The following is a 23,601-nucleotide window of genomic DNA, read 5'->3' on the forward strand; positions in this document are numbered from 1 at the left end:
CAAGCTAAAGAATAATTTTATCTGCAATGGCATGTAATTGGGAGAAAGTGATTTTAAGAAAAGCTTTAATTGTCTAGAAAAAAATCTATTCTCCACTTGAAAGGCAGGTAAGTGTTGGAGCCATCCACAGCCATATTTTTAATAAATGCTTTTTGGGGGCATTTCTTTCATAATTGTACAACTTGCACTATTCTCCACAAGATGGCATGCAAGTTTGTAACATATGCTAGCCAGTAGTCATGCTATTGCTAAATCATCTTGTATCAGTAAAACCAAACAATAACACAAATGGTTATTTTTTTCTGAGAAGTTGCAAATGGCTACATCCCTGTGTGCTTTCTATAGATAAAGGATATTGTTTTACAAACATATGGATTTCCAAGTATATATTTAAAGAATATCTGAAAGAGCAGCTGTTGGGTCACACAAAGCAAATAAAGGTTTGGCAATGATTAGCCTCCTTAAAGCTGACACCATATTGAAAATCCAATACAGGCAAAACAAGCAAAAAAGTTCTACTCATGTTTGGAAACACTTTTTTTTATGAGACTAAGAACAAAATCATAAATAAAACACTTCTTTGTTGGAGGACTTCTTTCATTATTTTAAAGAATTTCTGAAAACTTTTTCTGGGACAACCAAGAAACAAAAGAGTAATTTACGTTGACATTACTGAGGCTTTTTCTCTTGGCAGCAAAACAGAATCACCTGGGATACATTTAACAAAACACAGAAGCCAGAACCCCTCCTTGGTCTACATCAGAATCTCTGGAGGTGTGCCAAGGCATCAAAAAGCTCTTTGGTGTTCCAAAGGCCCCTTAGACATCAAAGTTCTGCAGTAGGACTGTGATGCCTTTTCATTTACTTGTGGCAGGCATCACTAATCAACTGCTGTACTTTCCAACCTTAACATTTTATCTTAAGATAATGGTCTCCAGAGCCTCTCCCAATCAATTCAGCTGAAATGAAATCTGCTTGCTATCAGAGTTATCAAAGAATATGAGTCAAAAAGAAGTGTTACTCATATAAAGCATCTGTTTGCTTAATGTGGCACCTATGCTTCCTAGCTAGATCCATGCTAGAACAATTGCTTCATCTGCTATAATGAAGTACCTTTTGGAGGCCGTCGTGTGCACTATCCACGCTCTTCCCAGATTCCTTTGCATCCCATTGTATTGTTTCTGTGTGCTGCTCCCAATTCTGCCCAATCTGGATGTGCTTTTTTCCTTCAAAAAGTACAGAGCTTAGTTGGCTTAGTTGAACAGCAGTTAGTATCTGGGTATTTACATCTTCATGGCATAGCTCTTAACAGCTGAATGAGCAGTGCACAACCAGGAAAGTCCCATCCCTTTTCCTTGAGTGGAAATGACTTGGCACATAAGGTCTTCTTTTGAGCCCCTCTGTGGGATCAGACCTCAGTGGACTCTGATCATACTTCTGAAGCCCTTACTCACTTTACTAGGCTTCTTCCCTTTTCCTGTCCTTTCCTCCCCCCCTCCCACCCCCCCCATCCAACTTAGTTCTCCTGGAGCCTTAATAAATCACTTGTAGGCCAATTTTTTATGCATAAAAAACTGGGGTGCAGGCCAAAGGTGTGGTAGGTGAGAGAATTCACCAGAGATAGAGTGGGGAGCAGAACAGGCAGACCAACAAAGTACTTCTGAAGGGAGCACGGGGTGAAACAGAAGTCTGCTATGCCATGTGGATCACCTCTTGGTCGGGATCGAACTAGCACTGAAGCAGCTGCAGCTAGCTTGCAGTGCTGCATCCTAACCCTAACCCATTGTGCCACCAGGAGGGCCTGCAGGCCAATTTTATCCCAGCTTTGTTCCTGGGGAACCCTTAAGACACATGTCAAAACCTAAGATCACCAGGTTTCAGGACATCTACATAAACCAGATGTTAAGTCCTGTAGAGTTCTATTAGGTGGAAACACATGAAAGGATGACAGCCACTGGCCTATTCTGAATGGGAGTGATCTCTATAAATACTGACTGATGTGTAGGGAGAGGTAATATGAGCTATAGCAATAGGGCTCAGCTTTGGCTGTACCGTGCAATTATCTAAAGAGTTTCAAAAATATAGATGCCCAGGTCATACCAACAGAGATTTTGATTTCATTATGCTCGGATGTGGTCTAGACATTGGCATGTGTAAAATTCTTCAAGTAAATCTATTGTACAGCTCACATAGAGTCACTTTAAAAGAACCATCTATAGAGTTGTTAAAACAAATTTCATCTGGATAAATTTAGAGATCTAATTGACTTTACTAAATGATTCATGAACCAAGCATCTAGCAAGTGGAAAGACTCTGTAACATATTACAGAAACTGGAAAGTTTATATAGTCAGGAAGAAGGTGGGACAAGGTTATTACCAAAAAAGAGAAAGATTGTTACAGGCAAAACCACTTTCCTGCAGGGCCAAGTAGGGTGGTTTTATCATGTAGATTGGCTCCCTAATGTTGATGAGGACACTCCAGATTGATTGGTTTAACAGTCCTATTTTGGAAGAGGTTGAAATTGCAATTAGGATGGTTAGTCTTAGTGAGATCCTGCACGATCACATTTTGAGCCTGTTGTTTCTTTGTTTAATAGAATACATACATATAAATCATTCTGGTCAGCCTATTAATTCAGGTATCCTGAACTCTGAGGAATTCTGCATATCTATACTCAGTTTTGGAAAAATTTCATACATATAATAATAGGGTGAATGTTTAAAGAGCTCCCAGTGAAATGTCCTGATTCAAATGAACTGGTGGATGAAGGTTTTTAGTGTGTAGGTGGTCCATGAGCCATACTGAGAAATATTGCAAAATACTTTGTAGAGTTAGCTTTTCAGATGCCATAACTGCTACCAGCTGCATAAACACCTGGGTAAGTCCAAGTCTGGCTAGGTCAGGGATGGCAAACACAGCTTCCAAGTGCACAACATGTCTAATTGATGGATAGAGCTTCTCAGTAGTAGTGAGAAGGCTCCTGAGGTTGAGTCTAAGTCCTGTCAGCAAAGATACCGTGAGGAATGTTTGCATAGTGATCTCTAACTTTAGCTAATGGGATAATGCATTAGATGTGGTTAATAATTCTGTGCTTGGAAGAATGAGGGCTTTTATAGTCCCATTAAGCCTATAGGGTAACAAGTTACTCTTATTGCTTATATAGTGAATGATAGATTGTGATCTAATGCTTTGAAGGAAAGCAAAAGCGATCTCACATGAAATTCCAAGGCTCTCAGAGGCAAGAATATTTCTCATCATTCTTCTTTTGAAGAAGATGCTCGGGGAAAGATGCTGTTACATTCTGTAAATCCCTAGGATGTTTTAAAATACAAGGTTACAGGAACATAATTAAAGTCTAGAAGCAAATTGCTATTTTTACTCTGAAAATATTTTCTTGAAAATACACCTCTCCTATCAAAAGCTTTGTAGATAACCAGTGATTAGTTAATATTTGTGCTTTGAAAACATACACACGCAACATTAATTTTGTTTTACAGAAACAATCTAACCAACATCATAATTCTGTACTAATTTTCTTCAGGAAAATTTACCTTGGGTCAAGTGACTAAATTGGACATGGTGTATCCATACAAGAGCTCAAACTGCAATGTCAGATAGCCTCACCTGAAATTTAGGCTTTGCCACTTTCTGGCCTTGTGACCTTGAACAAGTCTCTTAAGTTCTTTGTTTCTCTCTTTGTAAAGGTGTTAGCAATAGGATCTAATTCAGAACTTTTGTGAAGATTAAAGAGGTTGTATATGCAAATGGTTTAGAAAAGTGCTTGGCAGGCAATACTCAATCTATATTAGATAGTATGATTAGTTTCATCTTGGGGTAATAAAGCTCTCAGTATTATCCTGACTTTCTGACTTCTCTTTATTTTCCTTCCCAATTCATCCTTCTCTTTTGAACTTTCAAATGTAGTTTCTTAGGGTTTCATCTTAGATTTGTCTCTTCTCCCCTTCCCTGACTCCTCCTTCCCTTCTCCAGTTCTTTCCTTTTTTCTCTATCAACAGTAACACTGAATTTTTCTCTTACTATGTCTTTATGCACCTACATTATTTCATCTCCACTAAAAAACACTTCAAAACAAGTCTGAATGTAATGTTTTAAAAATAGAAATATGAGCTTCCTTTCTCCTGGTGCTCGTTCCCTATGAGCCCCTCATTATGTTATATCCAGATGTTACCTTGTATGTCAAACCCAGAGAGAGCTGAGTTTGAGTTTCTGCTTAACCACTCCCTATTTAGGTGTTCTTGGACAGTTTCCTTAACATGTGTAAGTCAGCCTTAGTTTCCTCACCTGTAAGGAGGTCTGAGTAGAGTACCAGTATCATAGCGTTTTTATTTTAAAGATTTATTTATTTATTCATACAGAACTGGGGTACAGGCCAGAGGCTCAGGTGTGGTGAGAGGCTTCACCATAGAGCGGGGAGCAGAACAGGCAGATCGACGAAGTACACTGCTGAGGGGAGCAGCGGGCGGGTCAGGAGAGGTCTGCTGCGCCATGTGGTCACCTCAGGGGCAGGCGGGAATCGAACTCATGCGGAAGCGGCTTTAGATTCTCATTGCTGTGCTTTAACCCGCTGCGCCACCAGGGAGGGCCCCCTCATAGCATTATTTTAAGGGTTAAGTGAGATCATCAAGAGAAATGCTGAGCACAGAATCTAGGTCAGATTCTGTAACCATCTATCACGTTTTTGTCATTACTGATGTGGAGGTCACAGAAGAATTCAGCACCGGCTTGTGGTGCTGCTCTTCAGGCACTAAGAAACCGGTTCTCCTCCTGGTGTCTGGCACGCAGTTCAGGCTCTGACATTTCTAATTCCCGAGTTTCTCTGAGAGCAAATAGTCATGAACAAGTTTCTCAGAGACAAGAATAAACTGGATTTTCAAGATAAGTCCACCAGAAGGACCACAGGCTCCCCTTCCACAGACGTTCCCCTGGAAGCTGTCGTCAGATGTGGGGACCCAGAAGTGGGGCTGCCGCTGTTGCTCTAAGGGCTCAGATATTTCTTGACTGGTCAGTGGTGTTCCCACTGTGTTCACGCATAGAACACAGAGACAATGAATTTTAGTCGCCTTGCTCCACAGAGAGTTAATTTCTCATTCCTTGGATTGCCTGCCTATTCAGAGGATGGTTCATTTAGGTGGCGTTCCCAGTGATGGCCCTGGCTGCCTAGCAACCACCAGCTCCAAACCTTCCATGAATAACGGCAAGGGTTGTTCATATCAGTAGCATCAATTTTTTTTTTAAGATAAACTCATTGTGTAAAAAAATTCAACCTCATGAAAATATAGTTTCCCTATATATATTGTTCCCAAGAAATTGTTGACAACTGTGTAACACTAAAACTGATGCAGGAATGGCAAATTCTTGAATGGTTAACATAAATGTGGAAATGTTTTTTTAAAAAATCATATATATTTATATATATAGCAAAGCTGGTACTTGTGAGCCTTCTCAGCATTTTCAGAACTGGATGATAACCACCAACCAGCTTCTACCTTTCCAGGACATAACAGGCATCCTTATTCCTATATTTGCTTGAAAAACAAATATATGATGACTTTTCCTGTAGTTTCAAAATTTTAATAGTCCACAATACTGTTTGATAGAAAAATAAATCAATTTCATCTTACTTGTATGTGTAGAAATGAATGGTATGAATTTAAATTAATCAGAACACAATTTCATCAAAAAGTCATCAGATTCATCAGAAAGTCGATAAATTAAAAGGTCACTAATTTCTCTAAATGATTTTGAGGTTGCTGTGCAATTCTTCTGGGCTTAATCTCCTCTATTAAATGATTGCTTGGTCTGCATAATTATTAAATAGGTAGCACTCAGTGTAATTAACTTTTGGTATCAATCTTTTCTTAGATTTTTTTTTCACCCCAGCATTTTCTAACCCTTTGATTTGCACCTCGTTTAGAAACTTTGATTTCACCTGACTTGTGTAGCCAAAATTTGTCTTATAGATTCATTGTGGAGAACATAGAATGTTACATAAAAAAATGATTTAAAAATTCAGCTCTCTGGAAAAACTGGGAAGCTACATGCAAAAAAATGAAACTAGATCACTGCCTCACTCCAGTCACAAAAATCAACTCGAAGTGGATTAAAGACCTAGACATAAGAACAGAAACCATAAAATACCTAGAAGCAAAGATGGGTCAAACACTATACGACATACACTTCAGCGACATCTTTAAAGACAGAGCACCCAATGCCACAATAGTGAAGGCAAAGATAAATAGATGGTGCTACATCAAGTTAAAGAGCTTCTGTACAGCAAAAGAGACATTACTAAAAACAAACAGACAGCCCACTAATTGGGAAAACATTTTCTCACACAAAAGTAGCGATAAAGGACTGATCACAAAAATATACAGAGAACTGACAAAACTCAACAAAAATAAAGTAAACAGCCCCATCAAAAAATGGGCAGTAGAGCTAAAAAGACACTTCTCCAAAGAGGAAATGCAGATGGCCAACAGGCATATGAAAAAATGTTCAACATCACTCGTAATAAGGGAGATGCAAATTAAAACCACAATGAGATACCACCTCACCCCAGTGAGAATGGCACATCTTCAAACAACTAGCAACAACAAATGTTGGCGAGGATGTGGAGAAAAAGGAACTCTCCTGCACTGCTGGTGGGAATGCAAACTAGTACAACCACTATGGAAAACTGTTTGGAGGTTCCTCAAACTGCTAAACATGGAGCTTCCCTACGACCCAGCAATCCCACTTCTAGGTATCTACCCAAAAGACACAAAAACACTGATTGAAAAAGATACTTGTACCCCCATGTTTATTGCTGCTTTATTTACAATTGGAAAAACATGGAAGCAGCCCAAATGCCCAAAAGTAGATGACTGGATTAAGAAGATGTGGTACATATATACAATGGAATATTACTCAGCAACCAAAAAGGAGAAACACATGTCTTTTGCAGCAACTTGGATGGAGCTGGAAAAGATCATGCTTAGTGAGATAAGCCAGAAAGAGAAAGAAAAATACCGGATGGTTTCACTCATAGCAGGAGTATAATGGAGCAGGCAAGAAAATAACAAAAATAATGAACAACCATATACCAGAAACATTTTGTGGGGGTGGAGTGGGGAATGGGATCAAAAACGGGGCGGGGGGGGAAGGGAAGGAAATGCACGGGACTATGGTGGTGGCACATGGGTGATTTGGTGATGGGAAACCCGCGGGGATTACAATCGAGATGGAAAAAAAAAATGTGCACAATGATGTAAAAATAAACTTTTGTAATAATTAAAAAAAAATCAGCTCTCAGGCTGGGGGCAAGTCCCTTGAATTTTCTAAGTCTTCATGTTCCTATCTGTGCAATGGGGGGTGATATACCAATGGCAGAAGTGCTTCGAAACTTAAAAGACAATGTATTTGAACCACTTAACAGAATAACTGGAAGACAGTGTTAATGAAAGTCAATGAACTAAGAAAAACAACTTGATGAAATATTGCCTGTACCTATACACATAAAACAAGATGAACAGATGCCCTAGTATCTTAGTTTTCCAATCTACAGCTCCCTGACACCCTCTCCTTCTCCAAATCATAGCTTCAGCCCCATCAAACAAAATAACTCCCCTGTTCTCATTAAGCAGTCAGCAAGCTCCTCTAAATGTAATTCTGCTTTATTTAATTTTCAGTTTGGTAGAGTGTTGTGAGAAACATTTGGTAACATACCAAATAGAAGAGATTAGAAAAATTTAGTTTTCATATTTAAGGGCAGGTTGTCTGGCCTGAGAACAAATGAATGGAATAAAATCATTGTTATTGGCAAACACAATGAGCAACCCTCGTGAAGTGTGGGCAGGATTGGGGTAGCCCAGAGTGCAGGAGATCACAGGTCTGTTTGTGGAGGTACACAAATTATGCCAAGAAACCAGTTGGTGAATCTGCCCTATTTTGCTTTTTCTTTACTGTCCAATAAACAGTACTTCCTTTCCCCGGCGGGCTCTGGCTTCAGAATTGACAGCACTGGAACAATTTCTACAGCAGCAAGTTTTGATTTTGAGAGACAAGCTAGAAGGTAAATACGAACCTGTTTTTTCATTCACTTGAAATGTCTATCCTTTGGTTCCATTTCCCTGTTTGAGAAGACTTGCTCCCATCTGACCTTAATGGATTCTCCAAATGAAGAGGCTTCTAGCATTTCCTTAGATATAAATATACCACGTACACTGTAATTGTACAACTGCTGGTTTAGATACTAGCTGTGGCTATCTTGATTCCTCTGCATCACCAGTCTTCAGAGTCAAGTAGCCAGATGATTTCAGCGGTGCTGTTGTGACGTACAGTTGGAAGTGAGTAGGGACTCCTCTGGGTGTCTGGGGCACAGAATTCATTCACAGGGTAATCCAGCAACTTCGAAAGTTAATGGACTGGTATTTTTCTCCTCATTTCCTCCACATCTGCCAAGTGGGTAGCTATTGTTTCATAGTTATTATTTCTATTTTTATAATGGCTTTTATGACCACCCTTTTGATCATATGTTCTGCATCAAAGTGTTTTACAAGAAAAGGAAATGGACCTTTAAACTATTCCAATCAGCTGGCTCTTGTCTCTTAAAGGAGATTTTTCCTGATTATGAACGTTAAAGATGGATATCTCCCGAGCCTTAGAATCTTCAGTAAAATGGATTCCGAATTAAAATAGGATGTGTTCTTTACTACTGAGTTTATGAAAACACATTTGTGACAAGTTCTTCTAAACTAGTATTATTTTTATATCCATATTAGCAGAAATCAACATTTTAATATTTTCCCTTACTCCAAAATTCCTTTGCCCCATATTTATCTGATCTTGAAAGTAACTCTGGAAATGATGGATAATAACCATCACAGCTTCCGTTTTTTCTTTGACATGATACACTTCATGGAAAAAAGATTATTCCCATTCAAAGTTGCTTATAAATCATGATTTGTTAACCAAAGACAACAAGGTTGTTCATGAGAGTTCTAAAAATTAGTTTTCTTTACTAGAAAAATATTTTCTCTATATTTTTAAAATTAGTGGAGTTGACACAGAAATAACTGTTTGCAGAATTTGAAAGAATAATTATTTGGTTAATTAAAGTTTTGCAGTGGGTCCTCACTAAAGTTCTGGGGCGAAGACATCATTCCTTAGTTTTCTTAACTTGAGCTCTTTGAGAGTCACTGAGTCGAACTTTTAAGTGAAAATAAAGAAAATTTTGGAATGCCTCATTACTTCTTATGAATTCTCTCCCTTCAAAAGAGATCTAAAGGCATGAAATCTCTTGTTTAAATCCTGATGAAAGCATTCAAAAGGTTCTTTTTTCCCCTATTCTTCTGCAGTCAACTCCAGCATCCAGTAGACCAAGAGTACTTGGAGGTTTTTAGGTTGCTGATCCCACCCAGAACTCATTCCTTCCATTTCTGGAGTTAAGACTTTCCAGAATTGTTATTAAAATGTCATTACTTTGAAAAGTGGACTGGCTTTGTAATTTTCATAAAGAGTTATCTCATAAATAACCATCTTGTAGGAAATAAGAGGAAAAATGGGAACTGTTTTAATTTTTAGGATAACAAAAAACTAATTTTGGATTCAATTATTTAAATATTCCCTCCCCCCACCCCCCCACTCCCTGTAAGGTTGACAAACTATTCCAGTTTGCCTGGGATTGAGAAGTTTCTGGGATGTGTTTGGAGCTTTTAGGATTAAAATTGACCATTGCCAGGCAAATCTGGATGATTGGTTAAGGATACAAACATTCATCTTTAGGATACATTCAGTTTCCCCATTTCAAGCTCCATCATTCCCCAAACACCTTTTAACATAAATACATTTTAATCATCTTATTTCTCCCCCATCATCATGAAGTTGTTTTCAATTGTTCTTATACCTCCTTTGCTTTTGCAGTTTGCAATATTGAAAAGTCAGTTTATAGGGGTAAGAATTCACAACCATAGCTTGTGTGCTCTACCATGCTAACGAATTCCTTTTGCATTTTTATTATTGAAAGGGACTAACAAAAATTCTATATCTGCTTGTTGTTTCAATAGATTTGACTAATTTGGTTCCTAAGAGTCAACTATTTCTGACTTAGAGTAACTGGTTTGAATGACATTCTAGCTAAATTAACCAATTGTTTTAACTGGTCACTTAAGCCCAAATTGCTTCTATTTTTGTAAAATTCTGTCAGTTACTATAAAAATCACAGCTGTCTTTCTTGTGGATACATCTTCAGTTTCTTATTAGTTGTTAAAGTGGTTGATCCTGGAGGACTGTTTATTGCTGGGAATTTAAGGATTTTTCTCATCAATGTCAACAACAAGACCCCCATTCTTACCTGCAGGTAAGGAACTAAAACATATTCTCTAAAATGGCCTTCAAAACTGAATATAAAAATGTAGTCTCTGAAATTCATTAGCGAAAAGTCCATTAAAATGAAATGGTTCTCTCCCTCTCTCTCTTCCCCACCCCAAGGGAAAATAAGCATGTAAGATGTAATTAATCACATAAAATAACAGATTCCACTGAAAAGACTTTCTCAAAACAAAGTATGATAGTTTTAAAGTATAAAACGTATTAAAATTGCAGTAGAATAAGGTATTATGAGTGCAAATGTTCTTAATATGGTAAGACTATTTTCTGTCTGTCGCTATTTTCCTAAAGGAAAATTGTGGTTGAAATTTATCACCAGGGAGTTTGTCAAACCACATTAGTTGTCAATAACTTTATGAAGCTGTTTCTTATAATAAAGGGACAGTGGTCAGACATATAGTCTCCAGTCCCAGACAGACTTGAGATCAAAACCTCTCAGCCTCCTTGCTGTGTACCTGTAGAAGTTGCTTGACTTTCAAAATTTTAGTTTCCACATGTGTAAAATAGCAACAAAGATGGTTCCTATTTCTTAGGAATGCTGTGAGCAGTTAATGAGGAAACCTGAAAAATGCTTAGCATTGTGTCTAAAGTGTAGAAAAATGCCCTTTCAAAGGGTTAGCTGTTATACCACTGCCATAGTTCATAGTTTGAACAAAACTATCTCTAGTCTCCCTCTATTCATCACTATGCCACTTTGTCTTTTCTGTTAAAACAAGTTTATTCAGTATTGAAAATGCTGTCTTGGCTGTTACTTCTGTAAACTCAACTCTGCATCATAAAGTCAACATCACACTGGATGAAGAAATTCCAGTTGGGAAGACAATTGGAAAATGCCAGGCAACTGATGAAGATCACTTGGGAGATTTAACTTTTACATTAGATCCACAGAACACTTACTTTGCAGTTGACAAAGGTGGGTTGAGAGTTGTTCTCAGCAAATTATATCTTTTATATGCTATTGTTATCTGTTTGTGTCAACTGGTAAGACTGAATTTCTAGGGGGAAGATATTGAAGTGTCTACAGAACCCCTACAAGAAGCACATAGTAAATGCTTATTAAACATCTGTAAGACCCAGTTCTTTGTTCACTAATACACTAGTATGAGGCCTCTCATGGTTGCCTTGGCTCTTACCCTACATAATTTCCCATTCATCTTACATCTAACTCACTCTTTTCTCTGACCTGAGAACTTTTGTGAGAGGGAATATGACTGGACTTTCAGGAGCCAATCATTCACTTCTTGTGCAATGAGCTGCATCTGAGACTGGAGGAGGATTAGAGCTTGTGGCATGTAAGGCTTCTTTTGGATTAATGAGAGAAGAAAGGAGGCACAGCTGCAGGTTAAGCCATTGTAGCAGATGCTGTCAGTGTCCCACATGTTGGGAAAATACAACCCTCTACCACAGTTTAACTGATGACTGAAGAGAATTGGTATATAAAAGCTCCAACTCCTTGCTGTGGGCATAGGGACAATTTTGAGTGCATTTTGCTCTGAATTCCAGACTTCCAGTGCTATTAAGCTCAAGTTGCCCACAGTGGAAACTTACTTATAATGTGCTTTTTATTGCTTTTGTGTTCACTCATGAACAAAAACAAAAGCCCTCTCTTCCCCCTCTTACTCTCACTCTCCTCATGCCATCATTGCCCTGAATCACCTCTGGAGATAAAGTACTTGTGCTCAAATCTTCATCTCAGGCTCTGCTTCTGAGGCAAGGCAGCCCCTACTGAGACAGCCACTGTCTGCTCTTACCTGCATTACTGCACAGATGTCTTAAATGGGCTTCTGCTTTCACACTTAATCCCTCCACTAGTCTCAATAGAACAGCTAGAATGAATTAAAAAGGAAAAGTCAAATTGGATCATATTCCTCCCCTGTATAAAGTCCTCCTGTGATTTTCCTTTGCACTTGGAATGTAACCCAGACTTCTTACCTCACTGCCAAGATCCTATTTTCATCAACCTTTGCCTCTCTTTGCAGTTTCATCCTGTTCCTTTCCTCCCTTGCCCAAATCACTGCAGCTAGCTAAACACGCTTCTTGCTTCAAGGTTTCTGTCCTGGTAATTTTTCAGACCTCACCATTAGATATTTTTTATCACAGGACAGTTTTAATTTCTTTAATGAGATGTCTATTTGAATTATTTTTCCATTTTTACACTTGTTTAGTGGTTTGTTCTAGGCCAGACGGTAAATTCCATAAAGGCAGGGACTATATTGCAGTCTATATGGTACTCAGCACAGTTCCTGGTGCATACATTGTCTTGCATAAATGGTTGTTGAATGAATGGATGGATGAATAGAGTGGAAAGAGTCCAATGAATCATATTTTGCATTTATGATGTTCTTTCTGCTGGAAATGATCTCCCACGCACAATTCCTTATCCTATATATCCTTCAAGGCCTAAAAATAAGAGCCTCCTCTTCTAGAAAAATTTTCCTTGTTCTTCCAAGCCAAAAACAATGCTGATTTTGCTATGAGCTAACATATGATAAATGAGGGTATTTTTGATGTCAAACAACATATGGGGTGCCTATATTTTTAATCAGTTCTTTAATTCTAATGAAAGGGGCATAATTCACATTTTATCTCTTTTATTACTGTATAAAAATGTAATTGTGAAAATGACTGCAGGGGTTAATTTGCAGCAAGATGTGCTATATTGTTCCAGAGCACGGGACTGTGGTTTCTACTGACCGCCTTGATGTGGAGAGAGCTGGCTTTGCTCGTGTTCAGTCCTTCTCCGTTAAGGCTTGTGACCATGACCAGCGATGTGCCACAATTGCAGTGACTGCCTATATCCATGGCATTAATGACAACCCACCTTTCTGTGATCACTATCTGATTAGGTGAGCTGAGGCAGTGGGCAGGTTAAGACTACAGAGTGGGCCCTCCCTGGTGGTGCAGTGGGTTAAAGCACAGCACTAAGAAGCTAAAGCCACATCAGCATGAGTTTGATCCTGGCTCCTGAGGTGACCCACATGGCAAGGCAGACCTCTCCTGAACCCCTTATTACTCCCCTCAGCAGTGTGCTTTTTCAGTCTGCCTGTTCTGCTCCCCACTCTGTCTCTGGTGAATCCTCTCACTGCCCCTGCACCTCTGGCCATTACCCCAGTTTTGTATGCATAAATAAGTAAACCTTTAAAAAATAAAAGACTACAGAGTAACCTGTTCTGTTCCCCACTCTGTCTCTGGTGAATCCTCTTACCTCCACGCTCATCCCACACCCCTGGCCTAGATTCCAGCCCTTGTATATATAGATAAATAACTCTTTAAAGAAAAAAAAGAATTGAGTGGAAAGCAGAGGGGTTGCTATATCTATGGTTCAACTAGACATCACTGCACTGAGTCTTGTTCAGTTTCATATTCCAGCCCTCAGAAGTGACCTGGATGGAGAGCTAGGTTTCCTGGATCTGACAGAAAGTGGTAAAAAGCTTTTGTTTTGGAGTCACAGAACTGGATTAGAATCCTGGCTTTATCACTTACTAGTTGATCAATTTTTGGATAATTTGTTTATACCCTTTGATTTCCTGGTTTATTCCTTTTATAAAGAGAGATAACAATAGTACTGTAAAGGGTGGTTATAGAGAATAAATGGGATTATTTTATGTAATATTCCTAGCACAGAGCTAAGCATATGGTATGACTTTTATAGCTGCTATTTGCCACACCTCCATAGCTTCTTATCTGAAACCCTTGGCCTGGATGTCTTTCAGGGTAATTACTTTTTTAAAATTATAGAATGGTAGTTAAAGTAATGGTATGTATACCATATCTTACCCAAGTACTGCATATTCCAATCCATGAATGTCTCTGCAGTGAAACATGTATATTTACACTAAAGGGGATATAGAAAGATTTGACAGTTCAAGTAATTCCTGTATCAGAAATTTAAGAGTAGATCAGGTTTGAACATCACAAATTATAAAAAAAAATCCTGAGTTTCACAACTCAGAGTTTGAGCAAGGATTATGATGCTGTATTTCTGAGACTATGACAATTTTTATTATTTGGAAATCATTCTCCATCATTCTTTGATGTCTCCCTTCCTTCCTTCAATCTCTAAACTATACATAAGACAAAAGTCCCAGCCCCCAGGTTTCCTAAGTTTTGATCCTGGTTATCCTCATTATTGAGTGACAAATAAAACTGAATCTCTGTTAATTTCTGCCCATATGTCTTGGTTCCAATTACCATACCTTTCAAATGGAGATGATAATTGCATCTACCTCCAAGTATTGTTATAAAAACCAAATGCAAGGCTTGCATTCACTCAGTAAATGCTATTTGCTTTCTTCTCTTTCACTCGTTCTTCTCCATCATTTCTTCTCCTTTTCTCAAGAGACTCATAGTCAACTGACCAAACACCTACCACATACTACACCCAGCACTATAGGTAATGGGAGGAGGATTAGCTATGCATATTCACTGTGAGAAACCTGTAACTTGTCAGGGTGGTAAGATGATCTACAGCAATAGTACATCAGCAAGAAAAGATGATTTCAAATGAAGTTATATGTGATGTGCTTTAGTTGTTAAGTGGGAGAACCTGTGGGAATGAAGTAACAAGGGGAGCTGAAGGAATGAAATCAATGCTAATCTTTGAAAAATGAATAGAATATAGAAATTACAGGTTTTAGAATGAATATCTGGAGCAGGGAGATTGTAGCAAAAATCTGGGTGAATACATAGAGATGGAAGGAAGTCTTCTATGACTATAGAAAGGTAGGTTTGTTTCTCTTGAACACATCATACAGGTGCTCTAGGTTGAAACAATGTCAAAGAAGAATCTGATTCTCACTCAAGTCTTCTTTGAGAAGTTGGTACCCCCAAACTGAATAGTTCCCCAAGATAAATAGGGCTGTCACAAATATGCATTGTTCAAATTAGTGGATATTTATGGGAAAACATTACATTAAAAAGCAGCACCCTATCCACCTAAAATAAATTTTTTTCTAAAAAAATGAAACAGGTACACAGGCAAAGAGGTGATTGCAAAAGATACAGTAGTTGCAAAGCTCTTATGTCACGATCTCGATGAGCCTCCTGATACCATCCATTACGCTCCGGTCTCGGGGCCAATTGGTTCTGGACAACTCTTTGTGCAAATGCCAAATGCTGAAAATTTCATCCAGGTGAGCACAAGTCACTATATGTCTGGGGAACTTTCCTAACCGGATGAAGTCATTTCATGGACACAGTTGGTTTGCTGCTGATCGAGAGGCTCTGACAGGGCAGAGCCTGGGGCCTCTTCTGCTATCTGGCTGGAGGCATTTGAGCTGGCCCTTCATTATCTTGTTGCCAGTCACTATTTTCTCCCTCTTGTAATGAACACAAAATAACTTATTTCCTATTTAGCTGGGGAAATGAATCAGAGGCTAAAAGCACTCTGACTTCCTCAGAGATACAATGACTTAAGAGCAACAATGGCTCAATCTGTGTGGAAAGGGTGGTAAATTCTTCCTCTCTTCACCCTCTTAAGGCTGTTAACTTTGAATTTGCACAGGATGGACAGAGTAAGGGTTTTTTTTCCCCTTTCTCAAGATGGGATTTTTTCAGAAGACATCTCTTCTTCTAACTTCTAATTTCCATCAGTTTTTATTTCACAGTTCTCATCCCTGTGAGGTTGCCATAATTGCTCCTAAACCCGAACACCATCAGTCATTTTCCCTCAGCTAGAAGAAGATGTGGTTAAGAAAACCATTGAGGGTCTGTCTCTCCCTTTTGTCTTGACCCCAAATTTTCTTGACAATCTCCACGAACCACAAGCTGGGTCATTGCATCTGTAGTGAGTTTTGGAATCGTAGACAATGAGTCAAAAGGTTTCCTGGGCTGATGTTCATTTGGAAACAAAATGCCAAACTGTCATTTCTTTAAATGGAGTTTGGATAAAGATGAAAGTTTTGTCAACATGATGATAACTAACATTTGGCCTCTTGCATATACTTGCTCTATTTCTGAGTAACTCCCACACCCTTTACCCTCCTCTAATTAATTTCTATATTTTCCCAGTTATCCTAAATGTCACTTATTTCTAAAAACTTTCTTTTACTACCATAACTGGGTAAGTTTTCCCTGCTATAACTTTGCATGAAAAGTTCTACTGCCTTATAAAAACACTTAGTAGGCTCTATGATAACAAATATTTCATTGTTGGTCTTTTAATCTGTAGCTTTACATTTATTTCGGAGTGCTTCATTTTTGTGTGATGACACCTCTTATGGTGCTGTACTCAATGGGTACTGAGTGAGTATTCAGTGTACTTTCTGAATGAAGGATACGCTGTGTCATGCTGACTGATGTTAATTATTGTGGATTAGGATTCATGCCAATTCTGTTATGTTAGGATTGTCCTCAAGTCTGCTATGGGATCATATTGTTTATTGTTATATCCCTCACACCTACAGTTTAGCCATACCTAGTCTTTCCTTAGTACTCAATAAATATTTTTAAATTTATCAGTGGAATAATAGGAATAGCTACCTTTATTATGGTGCTTTATCATTCAAAATACTTTCAAAATATTTCATCTTTATAACTTTTTGCCTGAGATCACACAATTAGCACATAATGAAGAGAGAATATGAGCCATGCTGCTTCTACTCTGCTCTGTCCAAAAATAAGTTACTCTGGAAGGAGATCAGAGATGCTTCTCTCTCTCAGTCAGTCTTGGCCCAGTCTCAGATATTTTCTGATGCCATTTTTATTAAATGCATATGACCTTCCACTTACTAATGAAGACATTTACATTTTAAAAAATCCAGACCTTCAAAAAATACTTTTTGAAGTAATGTTGTTCTGTAAGGTTGCCCAAGAATTGGATTATGAAAACCCAGAGATTGTTGCTGTTGGACACATCTACGAAATGACAGTTTCAGTATATGATGACTTACATCCCTCCCATACAGGTAAGCCTGATAAAATGTTCAAGAAACAGTAAGCCTTTCCTTTAGTCTCTTTTCCTTAGATTCTAAGATATAAAGATATATTATTTTGGGGTCAATTTTGTTAAGTTAGGTAAGGGAGGGAGAGGAGAACTAGTTAGACTTGTTTTGGAAGTTATCAATATAACTGGGAAGGATTTATCATGTCTCAGCAACAGAACAACTCTTGGGCAATACACAACTCTTAGTATAGTTGTAGCCATCTTTCTTAAATGCAGCTTTGATGTGGGATCCTTAGAGCTAGGAGTAGCTAGGTTGGATGCAGCCAAACCTTATGCTTGCAACTTCAGTAACTTTAGTCTGGATCAGGTTGCAGTAACAAAATACCATAGAGTGGGTGTCTTATAAACAGAAACTTATTTCTCATGGTCCTAGAGGCTGGAAAATCTAATTTTAAGACTTGGTGTCTGACAAGGAGACCTGCTTCCTCATAAATGCTCTTTGCTCATTGCTTCAAATGACAGCAGGTACAGGGAACTCTGAGGTTTTTTTTATAAGGACTCTACCCCAATTTATGAGGGTTCCACCTTTATAACCCAACTACCTCCCAGAGATCCTCTCTACACCCCACTCCATCACATTGGGGGAATAGTTTTCAACCTATGAATTTTGGAGAGACTAACAGTCAGCCCACAGCATTTAATAATGCCAGACATCTCTTATTTGGAAAGAATCAGATAGCATATAGTCCAACATACAATTCTGTAGTTTATTTGAGTGATTTAGATCATCTAGAACCATTAATAACACAAGCCAGGGGACATTTGCCAAGTTGCACAGCTCATAGCTTCATGAAAGTGCAGAGTGGCCACCTCTCTCTGGCATTTGGTGTTCTCATAACAATCCAATATCATTTTCGATCGGCCTATGCAAGAATATATCCTTGATGTGCTGAGATTAAATTCCCCCACATTGCATGATCATAAATCTCTTGGCATGTGTGAATTTAACAGTCATGCTTTTGCTAATTTGGAAATATCCTGAGGCATAGATTTGCATTGTGGATTGCGGAGTCAGAGCAGGGTGCCCAGTAGTGAGTGAGCTTAGCCAATAACATGACACCTGCTTCTCTTTTTATTGTTTAACAAGTGCAACCACACATGAAAGGCTGCAAGAGTTCATTTCCATGTTAAAGTATGTATTACTATATATATATTTTTTTAAAGATTTATTTATTTGTGCATACAGAACTGGGGTACAGGCCAGAGGCTCAGGGGCGGCGAGAGGCTTCACCAGAGACAGAGTGGGGAGCAGAACAGGCAGATGGAGGAAGTACACTGCTGAGGGGAGCAGCGGGTGGGTCAGGAGAGGTCTGCCGCGCCATGTGGTCACCTCTCAGGGCAGACAGGAATCGAACTCATGCGGAAGTGACTTTAGCTTCTCAGTGCTATGCTTTAACCTGCTGTGCCACCAGGGAGGGCCTGTTTTACTATATTTTAAGAGTGAATTTGTTGGTGTAGAGGTATTTGTGAAAAAAGATTCATAGAAATGTCTGGATTCATTTATTATTAAGTATCTGTTGCAGCTGGATAATATGACCATAAGTGACCCAGCAGGTGATTGGGATTAGAGCTATCCAAGAAGATGTGGGTGTCTGGGTGGAGAATATAAGTTTACTGGTAGACTCTCAATGCTTATAGGGAGAGCATAGAATATAAATGGCAATTGAGTTTTATCTTTTGTGGCAACTCTGATCCATTGGTGGCAGTTACTTGGGTCATTGAGTTGAGAAAGACTCTGAGGTTGCATCTGGAGCAGTGGAAAAAATTCCTTTGTCATGGATATAGAAAGGTGGAGTGAGGGTATGCATCTTTGTGTTTGCAAGGAAAGGGAACTTAATTCTGAATTTTAAGCAACAGACAGAAATCTTCAAATCTCTTTGACTCACTGAGGGGACTAAGTTTTCAAAGGTGATTTGTAGACTGGAGTCAACCAACTATTTATTTGTAGATTATGGTGATCTGTCCAAAACAGCAGGCCCAAAGTGTTCTTGTGGTGTTTTCTTTTCTCCCTACTGGTGGAGTGTTATTGTTTCATGCAACAGCTTGTTACATAACCCAACTGACCTTCTGGGACGAAAGCTTTCTCTCAGGGCTATTCACTCTGGATTCTAAAAGAATCCATTCCTTTCACCAGATTTGAGCCTCTTTTCTAAGATGGAAAGAAAAAAATCTCTCACAGTAATAAATCCACCTCCTCTCTGATTCTCACACCCCAACATATTCATTGCAACTGCTCATAAAGGATGCGTGTAACACCCCACATGTGGTTCAGTCTATTTTTATAGGCCAACTCATTAGCACAATTTTGAGTCTTTAGGGATGCAATAAAAATCATAGTATGGCAAAACTATAAACAGCACCTGCTCTTGTAGCACATAAAAGGAATTTATTAAAGGAACTAGGGGGACTTTCCTATAAATTACCTGTCTCCACAGAATTATACTTCTTAACCTTTTCTAAGGGTCATGGATACCTTTGAGATGCCAAAGAAAGCTAAAGGCTCTTTTCCTACAAACATAAACATAATAAAATATACCAAAATGTAAAGAATGACACAAATTCTCTGAAGAGCTTTCTAGAACCCAGATAAATTTTCTTGTTTGACAATTGTGAAATAGATTTTCAAGAGAGATAATATATTCTTCAGAATTTTTAATAAATATACACTATAATAGAATTTCCTAATGAAATAAGTTTTGGTTTCAGTGTCCAGTTGGAGATCAAAATATGTCATGATTTCCCAGAAACCCTAAGAAGTCTTGCTTTACAGAAACCTTTTTATCTTTGTTTAACTTAACCTTTTTTATTTGATTGCTTAGAGGCAATATTTTGGGAGATTTTGGAACATCCAACTTGGTCTGATAGCCTACTGATTTTATGATCTTTGACTAAGATTTTTAACTCTGAATCTCAGCTATCTCATCTGTAAAATGGCAATACTATTAATACTAAGTCAGTGCACTATGAAGCAAATTCTAAATTACTATTTTATTATTATTTAAAAAAATTCCCCTGATTTCAGTTTGCTGGCCTTTATGTGTGACCATCAAATTCCTTCTTTTTTGAGAACTTTCTGATATGATCATTTAAGCTTATTGTTCTGAAATACAGAATTCCTCTTCTATAACACTCAATATAAAAGTGTTTGATGGAGAGGAATAAAATGTAATTATTACTTTTCATTCAACCTTTCATAAGGTGAAAAAAGACATTTGGGGCATAATTTCAATTTGCTTTCCTATATATACTGTGTAGAGAGAGACTGAAATTAATGTAATTCCCTTTTTTGTTGATAATGAAACTGGACTGAGCTTGTTCTAGGCTAAAAAATAACTGTCGATGTCAATTCTTGAATGTAGGTTTTCCAAGTCTCTTTCCTTTGAAAATTCTAGGATATATATATACACACACACACACACACATATATGTATATATATACACACACACATACACACATATATACATATAGCATATATAACATATATATATATGTAGCAGATAGAGCAGATATGTATATGTAGCAGATATAGCAGAATGTAGAATATCATATGCTGGGATGAGTGATGCTCCAACAACTCATTAATTCCTATCATATTCATAACAAGTTCTTTTCTGAAAAATGCATAACTGTACATTTCTATACCATATATATGATAGTGCGCTTTGTCACTCTGCCTGTTCTGCTCCCCACTTTGTCTCTGGTGAATCCTCTTCCTGCTCTAGCACCTCTGATCCATACCCCAATTCTGTAAGCATAGGTAAATAAATCTTTTTTAAGAAAGGTCACTATTTTATAAAATAAATATGGCATATGGTGTATTATATATCTTTGACTAGTTGCTTTGGCTGGCTTGACAATTCATTCATATTCCTTGAGAGAGAGAATCTGGAAATGGATCATTTGGGTGCTGAAAGAATCCCATGATAGTTTCAAAATCCTCCAGTAAGCCTATTCCTGTGAACACACTTCATTTGTTTATAGAAGAAAACCACCACTATAATAAAGCATTCATTCACTGTTCATTTTGCAGTAACTGTGACGGTCATCATAGAGATTGCTCCTGCCAATGATTTCAGCCCTGTTTTTGAAGCTACACACTATTCATTCTCTGTTCCAGAAACATCAGGAGGTAAGAGTATTCTTGCTTCTGTGGTGATCAAACATGCACAATCTTTTTTTAAATTTCCATTGTTGTTTCCATTACCATTACCTACACATTTGATATTATTTATTTAGATTGGTTCTTCATGGTAAAAGTCTATATACATATTGGCGTGTTACTACCTTTCTTTCCAAATTAGTGTAATTACACTGATAGCTTAAAATTGGCAATGCACATATTTACTCTATGGAAAGAGGTAAATATTACATATTGGGGCTTTATTCTTTTTTGTTTTTAATTATTTTAACTTAAGAAAATGCTAGAGAAAATGTTAATAATGCAGACAAAATTTGAAAGTCTGTTGTGTCTGAAAATATTATTACAACTTCACCAAAAGTATGAAAATATCCTGTTAATGAACATCGTTATCCAGTTCACCAAAGTCGTCATTCCCATCATTAATGACTAGTGAAACTGTGACATGGTTTCATGTTTACCTTTTTATTTAAAAAGGAAAACATTAAGATTTATGTTTGAATTATTTTTTTTCTGGAAAGTTGCAATCAAAAGATGACTGGGAAAAAACAGATTAGGCAAAAATCAAAGCTCTCCATGAATTAATTTTCTATTTTGGTGCTCAAAATAGAGTCAGGTATATTTTGCTTTGAAAATAAAATTCACTAAGTATGTCAAACACTTGTATGTTTTCTTAAAGCATAATTTCATATCTTCTGATGCTTGAGGAAAAAGATTGAGAATTTTAAATTACAGTCCTGTTGATTTGGGAGGGCTGGGAATATTTAACCTTTTTACTATGAGAAAATTGAGGCTGGAGAGAGAATTGGGTCATAAAGCAAGTGAATGGTAGTTGATGGCTAATTGCAGACATTTCACATTTCTGGCCCAGTTCTCTGTTTAGTATTCCAGATTGCTTTTCTTGGCTGACTTTTGATGACTGAGGTCATTAAAAGTCTAAAAACAAGTTGTGAGAATTTATACAAAGAAATAAATGGATCACTTCTTTTTGTATACTCTTCTCTAAAGAGAAGGATAGTGATGTGATTTCAACAGGGAGACTTCTAGGTCTTCATAGGGAATAGGCAATGTGATGTAGCAGAAAAATATGAATTTGGGAGTCTACTTTTATCTCTATCATTATTAGTCAAATAGCCTTACCCAGTCATATAATCTGTGCGCCTTCACGTTCTCATCTACGAAATGGAGACTACATTTTACTATGTCACAGAGCTGAGGTTCAGGTTAATGCACAATTTATATATATATACATATATATATATATATATATATATAATGTTAAGTACATGAACTACTTCTAATGACAGCACAGCATTACCCATAATAACAATAATAATAGCCAGTAAACCACATGAAATTAGGGTTTTTTGTTTTTGAGTGGATACCCATCATAGAAGACAAAGCCTTCACAGCTCAGTGGCAATTTTCTTAAAAGGAAGAAATTGAAAAGTTAATACTACTCTGAAAACAAACTCTCTGCAGAATATCAAACATTTAGCCTGTAGACCTTAAGGATATTAAAAAAGAATCCATTAATGTGAAGACTTTTTCATGCTGTGTTGATTAGCACAGAAGATGTGAGTATGCCTTGAGGACTACATAGAGCTTTTTTCCCCTACAAAATTATAGAAATCTGTATCTTTCAAGTAAAAAAAAAATTCTAATGGTATCTGAGGAGTAACTGAATCTCCACAGACAAAAACATTCTAGAGAGAGCTAGGCTTAGGCAAGCAATTTCTTTATCTAAATGATTTAGATGAAAATTAAATCATGCTGGGTTGCAAGTCACAAGGGAAAACAGGTTTCATTTCCAAGAGGTTCTGATGAGGAAGTTTGGCAGAGTTGTAGAGCTTTATAATTATTTAAACTTTAGCTAAAGATGCTCAAGATAGCTTTTCGTTTCATTGAAAGATTAATTTTACACCTACAGAATAAGCTTCCCATTATATTTAACCAGGTGTTAAATGTGAAAATAATACCATCCTTGCCCAGGATTATATGAGAAAGATGGCAATCTTACCCTTAATCTATTTTCTGTAGTCTCATGATAACTTTCTCTTAATAATGATGCCTTTATATTAGCAATAGATTTGGACTGTTTATTCTCTGGATTTGTTATAATGAAATATTC

General features: G+C 37.5%; 1 protein-coding gene across 1 annotated transcript in view; it reads left to right on the plus strand.

Moving 5' to 3' along the window:
• LOC101628829 (cadherin-related family member 3) overlaps positions 1–23,601 on the plus strand; it is a 49,282-nt gene that overhangs the window by 16,621 nt on the left and 9,060 nt on the right. Inside the window, exons 5-11 of the mRNA XM_004676557.1 lie at positions 7,979–8,073; positions 10,252–10,359; positions 11,105–11,301; positions 13,057–13,234; positions 15,358–15,520; positions 17,191–17,293; positions 21,363–21,461. Of these exons, the coding sequence (XP_004676614.1) occupies positions 7,979–8,073; positions 10,252–10,359; positions 11,105–11,301; positions 13,057–13,234; positions 15,358–15,520; positions 17,191–17,293; positions 21,363–21,461 (943 nt within the window). The remainder of the gene's footprint in view (positions 1–7,978; positions 8,074–10,251; positions 10,360–11,104; positions 11,302–13,056; positions 13,235–15,357; positions 15,521–17,190; positions 17,294–21,362; positions 21,462–23,601) is intronic.

This window comes from Condylura cristata, unplaced genomic scaffold (assembly GCF_000260355.1).
Source record: "Condylura cristata isolate star-nosed mole 26May11 unplaced genomic scaffold, ConCri1.0 scaffold00004, whole genome shotgun sequence".
NCBI lineage: Eukaryota > Metazoa > Chordata > Mammalia > Eulipotyphla > Talpidae > Condylura > Condylura cristata.